Source organism: Zingiber officinale, chromosome 3A, assembly GCF_018446385.1.
Source record: "Zingiber officinale cultivar Zhangliang chromosome 3A, Zo_v1.1, whole genome shotgun sequence".
Classification (NCBI taxonomy): domain Eukaryota; kingdom Viridiplantae; phylum Streptophyta; class Magnoliopsida; order Zingiberales; family Zingiberaceae; genus Zingiber; species Zingiber officinale.
The window spans coordinates 4539188-4557831 of NC_055990.1; the positions used below are offsets into that span (position 1 = coordinate 4539188).

The following is an 18644-nucleotide window of genomic DNA, read 5'->3' on the forward strand; positions in this document are numbered from 1 at the left end:
ATAGGATCAAGCTTAAACTGAACTATAACAGGTATACCTCATCAACAGCAACTGATTCGTGGAGCCAAAGCTCGACCTGGTTGCGATGGCTAGACACAAGAGAAAGCTGCAACAAAGTGTCAGAAGAGAATCAACAATTAGGTCTTGGTGGTGACTGTTGGCATCGGGAGGGGCGTCGGCTGAGGTTAGGGCAGAGGGAGATGGCGGTGGTGGCGTCGGCTAGGGCAAAGTGGCGGCAGCCGACGCTAGGGCAGAGATGTCGTGGACCAAATCCAGGGCAAAACTGAAGAGATAGTGGCCGGCACTGCTCCGACCGACCTCAGATGGTGATGACGCCTGGTGCGGCTCGGGAAGGAGGAGGAGAGGTCGGCGCTAGGCTGATGCCGGCAGATCAGGGGTTGGGGTCGGTGTCGCATCGGCCAGATGAGAGGAATCGACTCTCGTCGCTGGCAGCAGAGGGTGCGGGCGTGCGCACGAGGGAGAAGAGAAGAGGATCGGGCTTGTACTCGAGGATGAGGAGGGACCTTGGCGGCGGCGTCGATTTGGGGAAGAGCAGTTAGGGCATGGCGTCGGGGGAACTTGGGAGAGAAGAAAGCGCGGGGAGGAAGAAACGGAGAAAAGAGAAATAAGAATAAAAGAAAAAAGAAAATAAAAAGGAAAAGAAAAAAAAAACTTTTCCTCACTTAAATGGGTAGTCTAAACAGGCTTTTCCGGGCCCCATTTTTATTCCCGTTAACTCGTCCATACGAGCTCCGAAAAATTCCCGAAAAATTTCCAAAAATTCCTGAAAATTCCCTTATTAATATTCGCCTATTTTCGGTATTTTACATTCTCCCCCACTAATAAAAATTTGGTCCCCAAATTTCGTTATCTACCATCAGCAAATACTAACAACAGATATAAAGTATAAATGCTGAACGGTAAATTAAATCACATACCTCAAGTGAAAAGATGGGGGTATCGAGCTCGGATAGTATCCTCAAGCTCCCAAGTAGCCTCCTTGTCCGAATGATGCTGCCATCCGACTTTAACCAGCCGAATAGTCTTGTTCCGCAACTGACGCTCTTTCCGGTCGGGAATCCGTACCGGAACCTCCTCATAAGTAATGTCAGGCTGAACTGAAACTGGGATATCTGCCAGCACATGTGTCGGGTCATGTACGTATCTCCTCAACATTGATACGTGGAATACATCGTGGACGCCTGCCAGGGACGGTGGTAGTGCTAGCCGGTAAGCTATCGCTCCGATCCTCTCCAAGATCTCGAAAGGGCCAATGTACCGCGGAGCTAGCTTACCTCTGAGGCCAAATCTCTTCACTCCTTTCGTGGGTGAAACTCGCAGAAATACATGGTCGCCAACAGAGAACTCTAGTGGTCTGCGTCTCCGATCAGCATAACTCTTCTGGCGGTCCTGCGCCTCTGACATCCTCCGTCTAATAGTACGGACCAACTCTGCATCCTGCTGAACTCTATGAGGTCCCAACAACTGGGCCTCTCCAACTTCATCCCAGAGGACGGGTGTCCGACAAGGTCTACCATACAACGCCTCAAACGGTGCCATCTGAATAGCCGAATGAAAGCTGTTGTTGTAAGCAAACTCAACTAACGGCAGATGGTCCTCCCAACTGCCACTAAAATCCAATACACAAGACCTCAACAAGTCCTCTACTAAATGGTCCACTCTACTATCCATCTGTCTGTGGATGGAAAGTTGTACTGAAACAGAGTTGTGTGCCCAAGGTTTGCTAGAGGCTTTGTCAAAAAAACAAGACGTGAACCGGGAGTCTCTACCTGAAATAATAGTCAATGGAACACCACTTGATCTGATGATCTCCTGGCAAAGCAGATCTACCAATCGATCTAGGAAAATCAGTCTTCCGAATCGCTAACGAGTGCGCGGATTTGATTAATCGATCAACGATTACCCAAATCGCGTCATGGCCTCGTCGTGTCCTCGGCAACCCTACCAGAAAGTCAATAGAAATGTGATCCCACTTCCACTCAGGAATAGGAATCCGCTGAAGTAACCCTACAGGTCTCTGGTGCTCAGCCTTCACCTGCTGACAAACAAGACATCTAGCCATAAAATCCGCGATGTCTTCCTTCATATCGTCCTTCATGTCGTTCCACCAATAGAAACACCTCAAATCTTGGTACATACGGGTACCGCATGGGTAGACAGCAAATCATGAGCGATGAGCCTCCGGAAGCAACTCCTATAAGACCGGATGAGACTGAAGTACGCAAAATCTGCCTCGGAAGTGTATAACACCCTCCTCGTCTCGTGTGAACTCGGTCTGCTGCCTGGAAGCTATCTGGCTGCAAATAAACTACAAATACTGATCAGCAGCCTAGGGCTCTCGTATCCTCGTCTTGATCAACGACTGAGCAACCATGGTAACCAGAGTACCCTGCTCTGTCTGTCTTTACCCCTCAAGGCCCAAATCGGAGAAACCTTAAATCAAGTCTGTGACCACAACTCGGTGGCAAGCTAAAGTCCCTCTGGACTTCCTACTAAGCGTATCGGGAACCACATTAGCTCTCCCCGGGTGATAGCTAATGGTACAATCATAATCGTTCAGGAACTCCATCCATCTCCTCTGTCAGAGATTAAGTTCCTTCTAAGTGAACCAATATTTGAGACTCTTATGATCAGTGAGAATCTCAAATGTAACACCATATAAATAATGTCGCCAAATCTTCATGGCAAAAATAATGGCGACTTGCTCCAGATCATGTAAAGGGTAATTCTCCTCATACTTCTTCAACCGTAGAAAAGTAGGAGACCACCCTACCGTGCTGCATCAAAACAGCGCCCAACCCTGTAGAGATGCGTCGGTGTAGAGGACATATCCGTCCTCTCCAGAAAGTAAAACCAAAATCGGAGCCGACACTAGTCTCCGCTTCAGCTCCTAGAAGCTGGTCTTGTCATCCTCAGCCCAAGTGAACTTTACGCCTTTCCAGGTCAGGCGTGTCAGTGACATAGCTATCCGAGAGAAACCCTCAACGTATCTCCGGAAATATCGAGCCAAACAAAGAAAGTTGCGAGCCTCTTCTATAGACTCCGTCTACTTCCAATGGTAACAACCTCGATCTCCTGTGGAACCACGGTATACTCCTACTGGTGACCGTGTGTCTCAAACATCTCACAGAAGACAATCAAAATACGCACTACTGATCTTCACATCTAGACGTTTCCATCGAAACATCTCTAGAACTATGCAAAGATGATGTGCGTGATACCCCTCAGATCAGGAATAAAACACTATGTCGTCAATAACGATAACGAATTCTGATCCAATATCCTAGGGATACCCAAATCATCTAGTCCATGAAAACATCTAAGGCTCCGCAAGCCCTAATGGTAAAACCAATACACATAATGTCCGTATCACAGACATTCTCAATCCATAAGATCCTCGACAATAAATAGATCTGATCACCAACGATATAAATCACCAAAGAATAAATCCTCCAGTGTGAGAGCAACGCTCCATCACACGAAATACCACATATGTGGGAGCAACGCTCTACCACAAACAATCCGTAATATATGGGAGCAACGCTCCACCACAACAATCCAAAATATGTAAAAGCAACGCTCTATCACAAACCAACAATAATATGTGGGAGCTCCGCTCCACCACAAACGATCCATAAGTGTCCAAGGCACCTAACTATCAAACTAGAGGCTGCACGAGATCACTCAACCACATATCACTGTGGCAGCCAAAGGTATAATAATCCAACAATCAAATCAAACTCATCGTCAAATCTATCAACATCGTAGAGAGTCATCCACTGAAAAGAATATGGGTTGACAGGGTAATACAACCAATAACATAATGTAGACACTCACATTCTACATTCAACATAGGTAGAATCATCATGATGCTACCAATAATGCCCTGACACACATGCACACGCAATTAGGGTATGATCAACATGATCATCCATTTAGTACACACCAAACATACTCATAACACAGGTAAAAATCATCGTGATACCTCCAACAATGCATACCGAACCCGTGTGCATATACCAACATGGGTATAATCGACAATACACCTCAAACAACACTCACATGACATATATACACATATGCCAAGAGTATAATCAACAGAATACTTCCAGTAAAGCATACTAAACTCAGGTGCACTCACAAATCAAACCTAATCAACAAGATACTTCCAATAAGACACTCACACCCATGTGCACATACCACGACACAGATTTAAATCGATAAGATACCTCCAATAAAACAATCAGACACGGGTAAAATCTACTACAAACCCACAAAAATCAGAACTGGAAAAGTATACCCACAATAATCATCATCTGGACAAATATACACCCACTACATGCAATTTAAACCGTCCATCAGAACACTCCTACAACACATAATAATCATAAGTACACCACATAGATATGCAGAATCAGCATATTTAATCCAATCAACCTGATATTCCATATGCTACCTTCTATGTTATCCAACTAGGTGCATACAGTCTAAAATAAAAGTCCACATGGAATAGGATACATCGATCCTCTATAGACTGACCAAACATATAATGGTATACTGCTAATTCAGTCTTTTCCACGTCAGTACGAGTCATGTACCTAAATGTACTCTAGATATCTAACTAAGCACAAATAATCAAAAGATTCGAACATCTAAAAATAGAGTATGACTGTCCTCTACTGATCAAACCAACAAAACTAAATCAGTCATCTACTAACTAATCAAGAATACCTTAATCCTCCACAAGCAACTAAGGTATATCAATATACGACTACCCAAATCAACAAGTGTAAATCAGACTTCTACTGACCAATCTAACAAGAGTAACCCAATATTTACTGATGAAATTAACTAAGATAACATGGTATACCACTGGCTAGATCAACATAAAGATATAGATACTATCCACTACACAGCTAATAATAGCAGAGGCAGGTATATGCCTCCATCTGCTAACCAGCTAGTAATAACAGAAACTAAAAACTACTGGTGTATGATATGAAAAATCACTAGAAACTGTAACCCTTAATCTCTATCAAAGTCTACCATAATCAGTGATTTACCTAACACATAAAATATATGCTATATCAACTAGATAGGTATTAATAAAGAATACTAATACATGTCATAGACTGTAATAGTGAACAGGGCATAAACTAATCAAAAAGGTAGGATAACATATACCAACATACCTCCTATAGCTTGGAGATGTCCTGCTGCTGCCAGGTTCCAAAACCCAAAAAGTCACATCGAGAAGACCAAAACACAAAATCCGAAACACAGAAAAAAAAAAAGACTCGTAAGCCGAGCTCTGATACCTAATAAATTGGTATCAGATAAATCTTAAAAATCCAGAACACAAAGCAAGTATCGTATACTCGCTCTGATACCACTAAATTGTCACGCCCTAGAGGAGTCCCTGTCCGAAGAAATTTCGATAGCACCTCCTCTGTACGGGTGACAATCTGAAGCATTTCTACAGACATAATATACATCAGCCACAGACGGCTGGAATATACACACAACCACGCAGTTATATATATATCATTAGCCTACACGGCTGAAACAAAACCAATACAGCTGATAAACATAAAATACAAGCCCATACAAAACCAAATAAAACACTCCTCGCCGGCTAGGCTTACACCACACAACCAAAACAACACTCCGAACACAAAACCGGAACACAAAGCTAAGTACACAAATACATATACCAAAAATAACAATAAACAAAGGCAGAGACAGGTCTTCTGATGTGACGTAGGGACCAGCAAGCAGGATACTCCAAGCAACACCAAAACCAACCTGGTACCTGAAAAAGATAGTGTCCACGGGGGTGAGTTCAACAACTCAGCAGATACCTAGTTGACATGTATAGTAAACTATAACAAATAGTAATAACTATGGAGTACAGTCTCATGAACAAAAGAAGGTAATGCATAATCGAAAAGGCTAAAGAGTACTGTACTCACCAGGGCCACCTATCAGAATAATCAGATCGTAAGACCGGAAGTGTCATAAATCCTGTATGCATGTCAAACATATGCATCCATCCAAATGCAGTATATAAGTGCAGTAAACACAAGCAGTAAATGCATAAATGCGTATGATGCCAATGATGCATCCTGGTCACCCCTGACGCCAGTCAGTCATCTCACGCACAATGGTGAGACCGAGTGGGTAGGGCTGTGACAACCGTGCACTCTACCATCACTATATCTGATGAGTGACCGAGTGGACGGGATGCTGTCAGAGTACTCCTGTCCTCTGACCCCAAATCATAAATGGGGGAGCTCAATGCTCTCATTGTAGGACCGTGATCGTTCGATAGAGGGGGGGTGAATATCGATTCGAAAACTCGAGTGTAAAAGTACGCAGCGGAAAAGTAAATGAACACAATTGATTTTACTTCGTTCGGAGCCTGTGACGACTCCTACTCGAAGGCCCGTACTCCGTGAGTACTTTCGTTGGGCAATCACTATCAATTCGAATATTACAGAGTTAAGTACAAGAATTGACAGATAAAGAAAATACCGACAATAGAATTAAAACAAAACCAGCACTGAGTCGGAGAGCTTTTCGTGGTGTTGCAAGAGCACAGAGCAGCAAATCTTGGATTCTAAGTTCATATCGAAGCTCCACCCTTGCCCCTTCTTTTATATGAAGCTCAGGGCGCCCCGGATCCCTTCCAGGTGCACTGGTAGGATGTGGCAGGTCCAACCAGTGAGCTCCACGTGACGACGCGCAATCGGGATAAAACTTGCCTCCCGGGCGCCCGGATCCCCTCCGGGCGCCCGGACCCCTCTTCTCCAGGCGCCCGGACCCCTCTTCTCCAGAAAGTCCTTCTCCTGCAAGAAAAGGTTAGTTCGAGGCAAATGTACCCTGCAGCAAAGATTGTTAGCACAGTTTTATAGATAAGCAAAGTATGACTTAGATTCCGTCTTTCCGAGACCGGAATCTAGTCACGATCTCGACTTAGATATCCGAAATGGATCTAAGCCGGATCGACGCCTAATGTTCCCTTCTCGGGGACGCGTCCTCGCAGTCACTCCCCTCCAGTGACTTACCTCACTTACCTGCCAGACGTCCGGTCAGCCCGTCGACTTATCTGGACTTCGTGCCAGCTATCTGGTCATCCCGTTGACCTAGCTGGACTTCTCGCCAAGCGTCCGGTCAGCCCGTCGACCCGCTTGGACTTCTCGCCAGCTATCCGGTCAGCCCGTCGACCTAGCTGGGCTTCGTGCCAGACATCCGGTCAGCCCGTCGACCTGTCTGGACTTCTCCTGCACACTCGATCAGAGTGTTTAGACAACAACAGATTAACTTAACCTGATTTGTCATTCATCAAAACCTTGGTTAAATTGTTGATGCTAACCGCACCAACAATTTCCCCCTTTTTGATGGAATGACAACCTGGTTAAGTTAGTGAAAACATATGCAAGAACCAACATGCATTTATGTGGTTTTAAAGTTAGTTTGTATTTTCAAATTGGTTTAGCAAACTTAACCACCTAACCCTCCCCCTTTGGCATTCATCAAAAATAATCATGGATTAAGTAATTATAGACTTCAGACAAAGTAAAAAAAATGTCAAGTTAATCTGGGGGAGTTTAAAGCATAGATTATTTTTCTTTAAATCTTTGAAAAGAAACTAAGTCTTGAAAGATAGCTGATTTATAACTCTGTAATTTTGAAAGATAGCTAATTTTTTTAAGGTCAAAGTTAAAAATTCAAAATTTCAAACATAAGTGCATAAGTTCTAAATTTCAAGATCAAGTTTTAAATTTTCAAAACAAGTTTCAACTTTGAAACGCTTTTCAAACATAAGTTTTCAAAACCAAAATTCCAAAACTAAGTTTGAAAATTTTATTTTTCCAAAACTAATTTAAGTTTGTAAACTTAAGTTTTGATAAATCTAACTTCCACAATTTTCAACACTAAATTTTTTGCAAATCAAATTTTAGTTTGCAAATATTAAGAAAAGTACTAGTTTCAAAACCATGGTTTAAAATACTTGAAAACTTCAGTTTTCAAAGACTAAGTAAAAAGGATAAAAGGTTTGTGATTTAAAACAAACAATTTTGAGTTGAAAATTTTTTTCACAATTTTAAGCAAGTTGATTTTGAAGATTGATTTTTAAACTTTGATTTTCAAAATTAAGGAAAATGATTTTGAGAAGCTTAGTTTGTAAACTTAAGTTTTGAAAAATCTAATTTCCACAATTTTCAAAACTAAGTTAAATCTAATTTTCAAAATCAATTTTCAATAAAAAATAAAACCCAATTCTTAAAAACAACTTAGTTTTATAAGAGTTAGTTTTCAAAAGTAGGTTTAAGAAATTTTTAAGAAAATATTTTTCAAACAAAATTTAAAATATTTTATATAAAGGGAAATTTTTAATTAATTCCTCCCCCTGACATAAAATTTGAAAATATTTGCTAAAAATATTCAAAGTAGATATATATATATATATATATATATATATATATATATATATATATATATATATATATATATATATTTTAAATTGAGGTAGAATTTTCTAGAGAGATTTTAAAGAGAAGATTAAAAAATAACACTTAAGGAGATAATTAAAAAATAAACCTCCCCCTTAATTTGATATTCCTTTAATTTATTAATCCTCCTTATTTATTACTTCCCCTTAATATAAAATTTTACTACCGTAACATATTTTCGTACCTAAGTGTTTTAGGCGATTGTATAATTATCTTTATAAAATTGTTCATTTAAATTTAACTAACCGTAATTAATGTTGGATTTAGTTGAAATAAATTAACCTTTAGTGTAATGTTAAGTAAGATAAGTTGTTATTAATTCAATAATTGATCAATATTAAAAATTTATTGATTAAATTTTGCTATAATCTAAATTTTGTATTAATTGATGAAGGTGTTAGTTATAATTTAACTTTTCATTTACTTCATTTTAAGTTGGATTAACTTAGTTTAAAGTTGGTGGTAATTTGAAGTTAAACTCGTTATTAAACAAGGTTAAGTAAGGTTCAATTTAAGTCAAACTTTAATTATGTTTTAATAAAAATAATTAATATTTTAAAGGTTGATTAAGAAAAATGACTTAGAGTAATTTTAATATTTTTAATAAGATTAAACTTAGGTTCTAATCAAATCAAGCTTAGTTCTCAAATAAGGTTAGATTTAAAGAATTAGTTATTTACTTATTAATTATTTGATTAAGTTTAAAGTCAAAATTTTAGTTTTAAGTTTTATCTTAGGTATGAATTTAAAGTTTTAATTCTAAGTTATATTAAGTCTTAAATTTAAGTTTTAAATGGATTTAAAAGAATTATTATTATTATTATTTTTAAGGGATTTCTAACCGGATTTCTAAAATAGTGTTTAAAAGGATTTTAAAATGATTTTTATAATTATTTAATGGCAATTAACATACGTTCAATTCAGTTTTGATTTCAGATTTAAATTAATATTAGTGATTAATTTAGGTTTAAGTTTTAAGTTTAAGTTAAATTTTTTAATTTTAATTGTAATTTCAATATTAAGTTTTAATTTAAGTTTTAATATTCAGTTAGGTTAAATTAAGTTTTAAAATAATTTTAAGAAAAATAATGTTTAAGGAAAAAAAAGTTTAAAATCTAAATAATACTTTTTAAAGTTTAAGAATAATTTTTTTTTTAAAAAAAAATTTACAATGGTTTAAAAGAAGTTTTAAATGGTTTTTAAAAGATTTTTGAAAGAGTTTTTAAAATAATTTTTAAAATGTTTTTAAAATAATTTTTAAAAGAATTTTTAAAGTTTTGAAAATTATTTTTAAGAGAGTTTTTAAAATAATTTTTAAAAGGTTTTAAAATAATTTTTAAAATGTTTTAAAAGAATTTTTAAAAGAATTTTTAAAGTTTTGAAATGACTTTTAAAAGAGTTTTGAAAATAATTTTGAAAATGTTTTAAAATAATTTTTAAAGGAATTTCATTTTTAAAATAATTTTTGTAGTTAATTTCATTTTTAAAATAATTTTTAAAGTTAATTTAATTTTCAAAAAATAATTTAGTTTTAATTCAAAATTTAATTTTAAATTAATTCAAAATTTAATTTTAATTTGAAATTCAATTTGAAATTCGAAATTTAATTTTAATTTGAAATTTGAAATTTAATTTTAATTAGAAATTCAATTTGAAATTCGGAATTTAATTTTAATTAATTTTAATTTGAAATTTGAAATTTAATTTTAATTTGAAATTCAATTTGAAATTCGGAATTTAATTTTAATTAATTTTAATTTGATTTGAAAATTAATTAATTTAATCCTTATTCATCTCACCCGATCTAGATTATCAATCAGGGAATCCTATAATTTTGTGAGATGAAGTAGATTTAATTACAGAGTTTGGTTTAACTTGTGTTAGATTCAGGTTTAGCTTTGGTCTCAACAAATAGGCATTTTTCGGATAAACTTCTAAGTTTGGTGAGTCACCTGGACATCATTAGAAGTAACCAACCCTTCGAGGTTTTCCGAATAGTCCTATCCATGGAACTTAGTGACTAAACCTTGGTCTAACCGGTTAGGATTCATTAAGGGTAGCTTCGGTCAGTTCCACTTAGCCAGATGCACCAGCTTGAAGCCATATCTTCCTAGACATGCATAGACTAAGCTTCCCTAACGTACTATCATCCAAAACTTCACCAGTACCATTTTTCAAGTTAAACTTCAACCCTCTTTAACTAGTCCTAATTACCCTGTCAAGTAGGTTGGTTTGGGTTACCCTTTCGGGTAGGTTAATTTTGGAGGTGCTAGCTATTCTGGAGCCTTCCCCTGAATTATTGGCCATTAATTTAGTTTTTAGTTCTGGGTTTATTATAGTTAAGTTTTAGTTAAAATTTATAATTTAAATTTAAGTTTTTAATTTTGAATTAATTAAATTAGTCAAATTATCTTTCTTTAAGAGAGTGTATTTAATATTTGAATTTTCTTTCAATTTCAATTTTATTGGGTTAATTGAATTATCTTTCTTTAATAGCTTATTTTTAAAGTTTTTATTTATTTTAAAATTTGAATTAACTAAATTGTTTGAATTATATTTTCTTAACGGTTTATCTTTTAACTTTTTATTAATTGTTAATTTTGAAATTTCTAGATTATTTTTGTTTAATATGTTATCTTTAACATTTAATTTTAAGTTTGTTAAATTCCGTTTTGATTTTATCAAAGTGTTTGATTTTATCCTTATATTTTCTTTGCCTTTTAAATTGATATGGTTAATTGAATTTATTAGATTAGTTTTATCTTTAAAGTTTAATTTTTTATTAATTAACTTATCTTGGTTTTGGATAGCATTTTCTAGACTGATTTTATCTTGATTATTAAATATTTTATCAAGGTATTTATTGATTTTATCCATTTTCTCATTTTTAGCATTTAAATTCAAATTTATTTTAATGTTTGACTTATTTATGTCGAAATGCTCACCTAATTTTAAGTTTTCTGAATTAATTAAATTATTTGAATTGATTTGGTCATTGTTCTGTTTGACCAAGTCAAGGTTGATGCAAAATTGATCAGAGTCTTGATTGACTTGGTCAGAGTCTAGATTATTTTGTGATTTTGAATTTAAATCATTTAAATCTAGATTATCATGCACCATACTTGGACTAATTTCATACTTATCATCATGCTGATTATTTAAACTACTATTAGTAGGGGTATTTTGGTAAATATTACTCACCTTGAGCGCAACCCCTAATTCAGTAGGCTTCTCCGTTGGATTTGACTCGAGCCCATATTTGACTTTAACTTGATCTTCTAGCTCCATCGACGTCTCGTGAAGCTTGATCAACTGGGTCCACAACTCATATGCATTCTTGTACTTTTCTAATCTACATAAAATATTGTTAGGTAAAACATTACAAATAATGTTACTTACCTTTTTGTTCAGTTCCGAGTTTTGAGAAGGTTTCCTCAAAATTAACATATAATCGATGTCTACGCTTTCTAAGAAGCATTCCATTAATCGCTTCCAGTAGTTGAAGTCTTCATGATCGTATGGTGGTGGTTCGCAGGGGTTCTGTCCTTCTTGAAGAGTCATTATTCTTGCACACAGAGAAACAGAAAAAAAATCCCAAGACTTGGTCTTGGATTAGCAGTGCTGGAAAAAAATAATATTTCACTATTTTTGAAAAAAAAATAAAATATTATTAAAATATTAATAAAATATTTGAAAAAATATTATTACAAAGTTTTGAAAATGTAATAATTTTTAAATACTAAACAATGGTGAAAAGATGGCGATGTATTTTTCAAAAACCGTTTTGGAGGGAAAAAACGAAAGGCGTAGGATTGGTGTTTATTTAAAAGACAAACAATATCTAATTTTTTTTTTTTTAAAACGACCCCCCTTTGCTTGATTGGTGGTTGCACCAAATCAGAGCGATACCTGCTCTGATACCACTTGTAGGACCGTGATCGTTCGATAGAGGGGGGGGTGAATATCGATTCGAAAACTCAAGTGTAAAAGTACGCAGCGGAAAAGTAAATGAACACAATTGATTTTACTTCGTTCGGAGCCTGTGACGACTCCTACTCGAAGGCCCGTACTCCGTGAGTACTTTCGTTGGGCAATCACTATCAATTCGAATATTACAGAGTTAAGTACAAGAATTGACAGATAAAGAAAATACCGACAATAGAATTAAAACAAAACCAGCACTGAGTCGGAGAGCTTTTCGTGGCGTCGCAAGAGCACAGAGCAGCAGATCTTGGATTCTAAGTTCATATCGAAGCTCCACCCTTGCCCCTTCTTTTATATGAAACTCAGGGTGCCCCGGATCCCTTCCAGGCACCCTGGTAGGATGTGGCAGGTCCAACCAGTGAGCTCCACGTGGCGACGCGCAATCGGGATAAAACTTGCCTCCCGGGCGCCCGGATCCCTTCCGAGCGCCCGGACCTCCGGGCGCCCTGACCCCTCTTCTCCAGAAAGTCCTTCTCCTGCAAGAAAAGGTAAGTCCGAGGCAAATGTACCCTGCAGCAAAGATTGTTAGCACAGTTTTATAGATAAGCAAAGAATGACTTAGATTCCGTCTTTCTGAGACCGGAATCTAGTCACGATCTCGACTTAGATATCCGAAATGGATCTAAGCCGGATCGACGCCTAATGTTCCCTTCCCGGGAACGCGTCCTCGCAGTCACTCCCCTCCAGTGACTTACCTCACTTACCTGCCAGACGTCCGGTCAGCCCGTCGACCTGTCTGGACTTCGTGCCAGCTATCCGGTCATCCCGTCGACCTAGCTGGACTTCTCGCCAAGCGTCCGGTTAGCCCGTCGACCCGCTTGGACTTCTCGCCAGCTATCCGGTCAGCCCGTCGACCTAGCTGGGCTTCGTGCCAGACATCCGGTCAGCCCGTCGACCTGTCTGGACTTCTCCTGCACACTCGATCAGAGTGTTTAGACAAAAACAGACTAACTTAACCTGATTTGTCATTCATCAAAATCTTGGTTAAATCGTTGATGCTAACCGCACCAACACTCATCTCCCGGTACACGATGACGGGGAGGTATCTCTGCCGGCTACCACGCTGAGTCACCTGACCAACAGAGCCAAACAGAGTCCACCGTCTGCCGGCTACCACGCTGCTACACTAAATGCCAGCGGAGTCAAACAGAGCAGAACTGTCTGCCGGCTACCACGCTGAGTCCTCAGACCAACGGAGCTAAACAGCAGAACCGCCACACACCTGTCTGATATACCACTAACCCATGAGTGGTGATGCGTGCAGTACATGTAACTGGCGATGTGCTCAACCATAGTGGAGCCGACAATCGCGCAGCATGCAATCATGATGCATGACACTAAGCATGACAATAAACTGATCAGCATAACTATATCCATATACATAAAATGAGTATCATAATATCGATGGTCAAATACGAAGATCTAAAGTACACAGGTCAGATAGGATATCAAAAACCTAGGTCCTGAACATAACAAGCATGGTATGTCACTACCTCTCTGTGCATATCTATATATAATCATGTGGGTACTAGCATAAAATGCATATCAGGTGAGCAAACAAGCATGTAACGAGTATCCGGTAGTGACGTACCGAAACAAGGACGAACATAATTATTACTAAAGGTTATAACCTACTAGACATATCAATAAGACATATCAAAAAGATAAGTCAAGGTACCCGCCTCCAATCGATAAGGTCCAATCCGATCCAAATCCGACGTCGAGATGCTCGTCTCGTGTCAAAGTCCTATGATCACATAATATATTTAGCTAATTATATAGATTATATGGGTTAGGTTTTGTGGGTCTACAAAGGAGGAAAGAAAAGCAGTAAAGATAGGCTAACAGCGGCCGGGACAGGCCTTCATAATGAAGGTAGGGTAATATCGGCCGGGACATACCTTCAGGAAGGAGATAAGCCAATATCGGCCGATACATTCCTGCCGAACGAAGGTAGGCCAATATCGGTCGATACATTTCTGCCGTATGAAGGTAAGTCAATATTGGTCGGGACATACCTTCAGAACAAAGGTAAACCAATATCGGTCGATACATGCTTACCGTATGAAGGTAAGCCAATAACGACCGATACATACTCCAAAGCAAAGATAGACCAATAACGACCGATACATGCCTGCCGAACGAAGGTAGGCCAATATCGGTCGATACATGTCTGCCGAACAAAGGTAGGCCAATATCGGTCGATACATGCTTGCCGTATGAAGGTAAGCCAATATTGGTCGGGACATACCTTCAGAACAAAGGTAGACCAATACCGGTCGATACATGCTTGTCGTATGAAGGAAAGCCAATAACGACTGAAATATACCTCCAGAACAAAGATAGACCAATAACGACCGATACATACTCTAGAGCAAAGATAGACCAATATCGGTCAAGAGGATTCTTTCGAGCAAAGAACCCACACAGTTCCTTCAATGAATACCTTAGAAACATGTTGAATGAAATATTATTTTGACACAACAAGGATACAAATAGAAGTCACATGAAGAAGAATCATACATGAATATATCGAATAGAATAATTCATAATAGAGAATATATATTTTGGCGGGAAATATGCTTTCAGCTTATCTTGCAGGCGCTAAACGATAAAGAAGGTACATCTGGGGTACAAAAAAGATTCCTTAAAAATTATCTTCCGCAAGTGTGCAGCTGACATCATCTCATAACGAACTCTAACAAACCGGGGTCCACTTCATGGCTACGGAGGTCACATGAAGTGGTATAAAAGGGGGAATCCTCTCCGTTTGCTAGGTAAGTTCACATCTCTAATTTTCGGGCTACTGTTCATCTTCCTTCTTCTTCCTTCCTCGGCATCAAGAGAGATCACTAACTTGAGCGTCGGAGGGCCTAGCCAGGGATTCCCACCCCGGTCTTAGGTCACTGACGATAGTGTTGGTTGGTCTCTTGTGCGCAGGGAGCCTCAGGAGCTTGGAAGTTCGACTTTTTCCTATTTGGACGGGGATTTCTTCCTACTTATCAGATTTCCTTCGGTGACTCTGGTTTTCTTCCAATCCGCTTTGGGTTTCTCGGGTCGAGGTTTCACCGGCATTATTCTTCGTCATTACAGTGGGTTTCCTTCTTCCGGATCTCCTTCACGGTCAGCTACTCAGACAGGATCAAATTTGGCGTCGTCTGTGGGAAATTCACCTGAATCTGAGACTACGTGATGGAAGAAGCTGGGAAGTAGAACCTACTTACTATCAGTCGCGAGGATTTGGATCTCCTCATTAATTCTCATGTTCAGAAAGCCCTACAACAACAACAACAACAACTGCAAGCTCATCATCCGGCGATATCAACTACTGAGCATCGGAAAGGAAAGGAGATGGAAGAAGAAGAACCTTTGTATTTTCCTCCAGCTACTGTTTCTCCAACCAGGCATCCACGAGCCTTCCTTCTCACTCCCTTGGATCCAGGGGTAAGAGGCCTGTGTTCCAAGAGTCCTCTGGTGAGGCGCCGGACAGAGAGAAGCGTAAGATTAAAATGATAACTAGTGATAGTTCACCAGAAAAGGTCATCTCCCCATTCTCACAAAGTGTATTAGATGACCCACTTCCTAAGCGATATCAGAATCTGCAAATTGGAGAATATACCGGAACCACAGATCCGGAAGATCACTTGTTAAAATTTGAGAATGTAGCCTTGTTGCAACAATTCTCCGATGGGCTGAAGTGTCGGATGTTTCTCACTACTCTTGGGGGAGCAGCGCAGCGCTGGTTCAAAAGATTACCTGAAAAGTCTATTCGAAAATTTAAAGATTTCAAGAAAGTCTTTCTACATCATTTCTCCAGCAACAAAAGGTATCATAAGACCCCGTGGAGCCTATTTTCAATTAAGCAGACGTCTAAAGAATCCATCCGGGCATATATTAAAAGGTTCAATCAGGTAGCTATAGATGTACCTAATGCTACTACTGAAATATTAGTAAGTGCTTTCTCTCAGGGTTTAAATAATAATAATTTCTTTAAAGATTTGGTAAGAAATCCTCCTGTTAATTTTGATTCCCTGATTGAACGTGCCACTGAGTTCATTAACGTAGAAGAAGCCCAAGCTGCTCGTAGGAAAGAAGGTGTTCCCTCTTCTCCTACTCATGCGAAGGAGAAGGCTCCGACCCCGGTACCCCCACCAAGAGGACCTAGAACCACTCATCCACCTCATCGGCAACCAGATTATCGTCCACAAGCTGTACAGCATGTAGAGATGCAGCCAAGGAGGTGTACTTATCATAAAACTAGAAGTCATCACTCTGATGACTGTTTTGTTTTGAGAAATAGACGGGTCAATAAAGAGCGCTATCAGAGGCAGAACTATTACCGACAACAGTACCCCAGGCAGCAAAGTCCGCTCAAACCGGAATATCACCCGGATGGAACCCGGCAAGAAGCAATACCGGTCCCAGCTGGTACCAGCCAAGTATCAGATAAAGTACCTTCCGAAACCACACTGACTCGTCAGGAAGAGAATAGAAACAATGCTGCTCGGGGTAATATTAACATGATTACGGGCAGACCCACTGATGGGGATTCTAACAGAGCCAGAAAAGCACATGCCCGAAGATTGGAGATTCATGCAGTAGGATGCAGCATGGAACGAGCAGCCGGTCCTGAAATAAGCTTTGGGCCCAAAGATCTTGAGGGGGTAGAAATACCTCATGACGACGCATTGATCATCAAAGCTGTGATAGCCAACTACGCCATCGCTCGTACCTTCATAGACACTGGCAGCTCAGTCAACATTATATTCAAAAAGGCTTTTGATCAGCTACAAACGGACCCCAGTGAACTTCAACCGATTGCAACTCCTCTGTATGGATTTACAGGAAATGAGGTGCAACCTTTGGGTCAAATAAATTTGTCCATTTCTCTAGGAGAGGAACCCCTGATGAGAACTAGGAGATCCTATTTTATGGTAGTAGATGCTCCATCTTCTTATAATGTGATATTGGGTCGGCCTGCCTTGAACGAGTTCAGGGCGGTCGTTTCTACTTTCTGTCAAAAGGTTAAGTTTTCGGTGGAGGATCAGGTTGGAGAAGTACGAGGCGATCAAAAGACAGCCCGAAAATGTTATGTAGAAATCATTCGAACTGAGGCCAACACCGCTCGGAAGATTCAAAGAATGGAAGTTAATGCCATTCGCGAAAAGCAGCCCGTCCTGTTTTATGAAGAAAAGGAAGAAGTTCAAATCCAACCTGGGCGGCCAGAAGCTACCACCTACGTTGCAGCCGATCTTGATCCTGATCTTAAAGCTGAGTTGGTGCAATGTTTGAAGAAGAATAATGATGTATTTGCCTGGACTCCCAAAGAAGTTTCGGGCATTTCTCCTGCTGTCATGGAACATTCCTTGCATGTCTTTCCGGATGCCCGCCCGGTCATGCAAAGGAAGAGGAGTTTCAGTATGGAGCAAAATCATATTATCAAGGAAGAAATAACCAAGCTTATGGAGGCCGGATATGTAAAATACCGGAAATAGGCGAATGTTAATAAGGGAAATTTTCAGAATTTTTGGAAATTTTTCGGGAATTTTTCGGAGCTCGTATGGACGAGTTTACGGGGATAAAACGGGGTTCCGGAAAAGCCTGTTTAGGTTACCTCGTTTTAGCGAGGAAATGTTTGATTTCTAAATTATTTTTCTTTTCTTTTTTCTTTTTCCTTATTTTCTTTCTTCTCCCGTTTTCTTTTTCCCTCCCGTGAGCCGTGCCGTGTCGTGCCCTAACCTCCCGACCCCGACGCCTCTCCTCCCAAACCGCCCGAGCCCTCGCCGCGACCTTCTTCCTCTGAGCCCTAGCCGTGGAGATTCCGAGCACTGGCCGCCGACTCTCGACCCGAGCAACACCGTCGCCTTTCCTCCCAGGTGCCCTAGCAGTGTGGTTTCACTGCACCACACCGGTCTCCAGCGTCGCTCCTTCCCCGTGCCCTGGATTCTACCGAGCCTCCCTTTCCTCTCTTCTCCTCTGCCGACGCCGAGCATCAGCCACAAGAACTCCGGCGGTTTCGCTCTTTGCCCTAGCCGACCCCTTCATTTGCCGGCGATCTTCCCTGAGCCGAGCATCACGCCGGCAGCCGACCTATTGCCTTTCCCCTGGAGTCCCAGCGCCGAC

The 18644-nt window shown here is 39.5% G+C and overlaps 1 protein-coding gene across 1 annotated transcript in view; it reads right to left on the reverse strand.

Moving 5' to 3' along the window:
* Window positions 1-951: 951 nt before the first annotated feature.
* The window catches only part of LOC122053475, a gene marked incomplete at its 3' end in the record, with an annotated part of 28022 nt that continues 10329 nt past the window's right edge, over window positions 952-18644 (reverse strand). Inside the window, exon 2 of the mRNA XM_042615530.1 lies at window positions 952-1410. Coding sequence (XP_042471464.1) covers window positions 952-1410 — 459 coding nt within the window. The remainder of the gene's footprint in view (window positions 1411-18644) is intronic.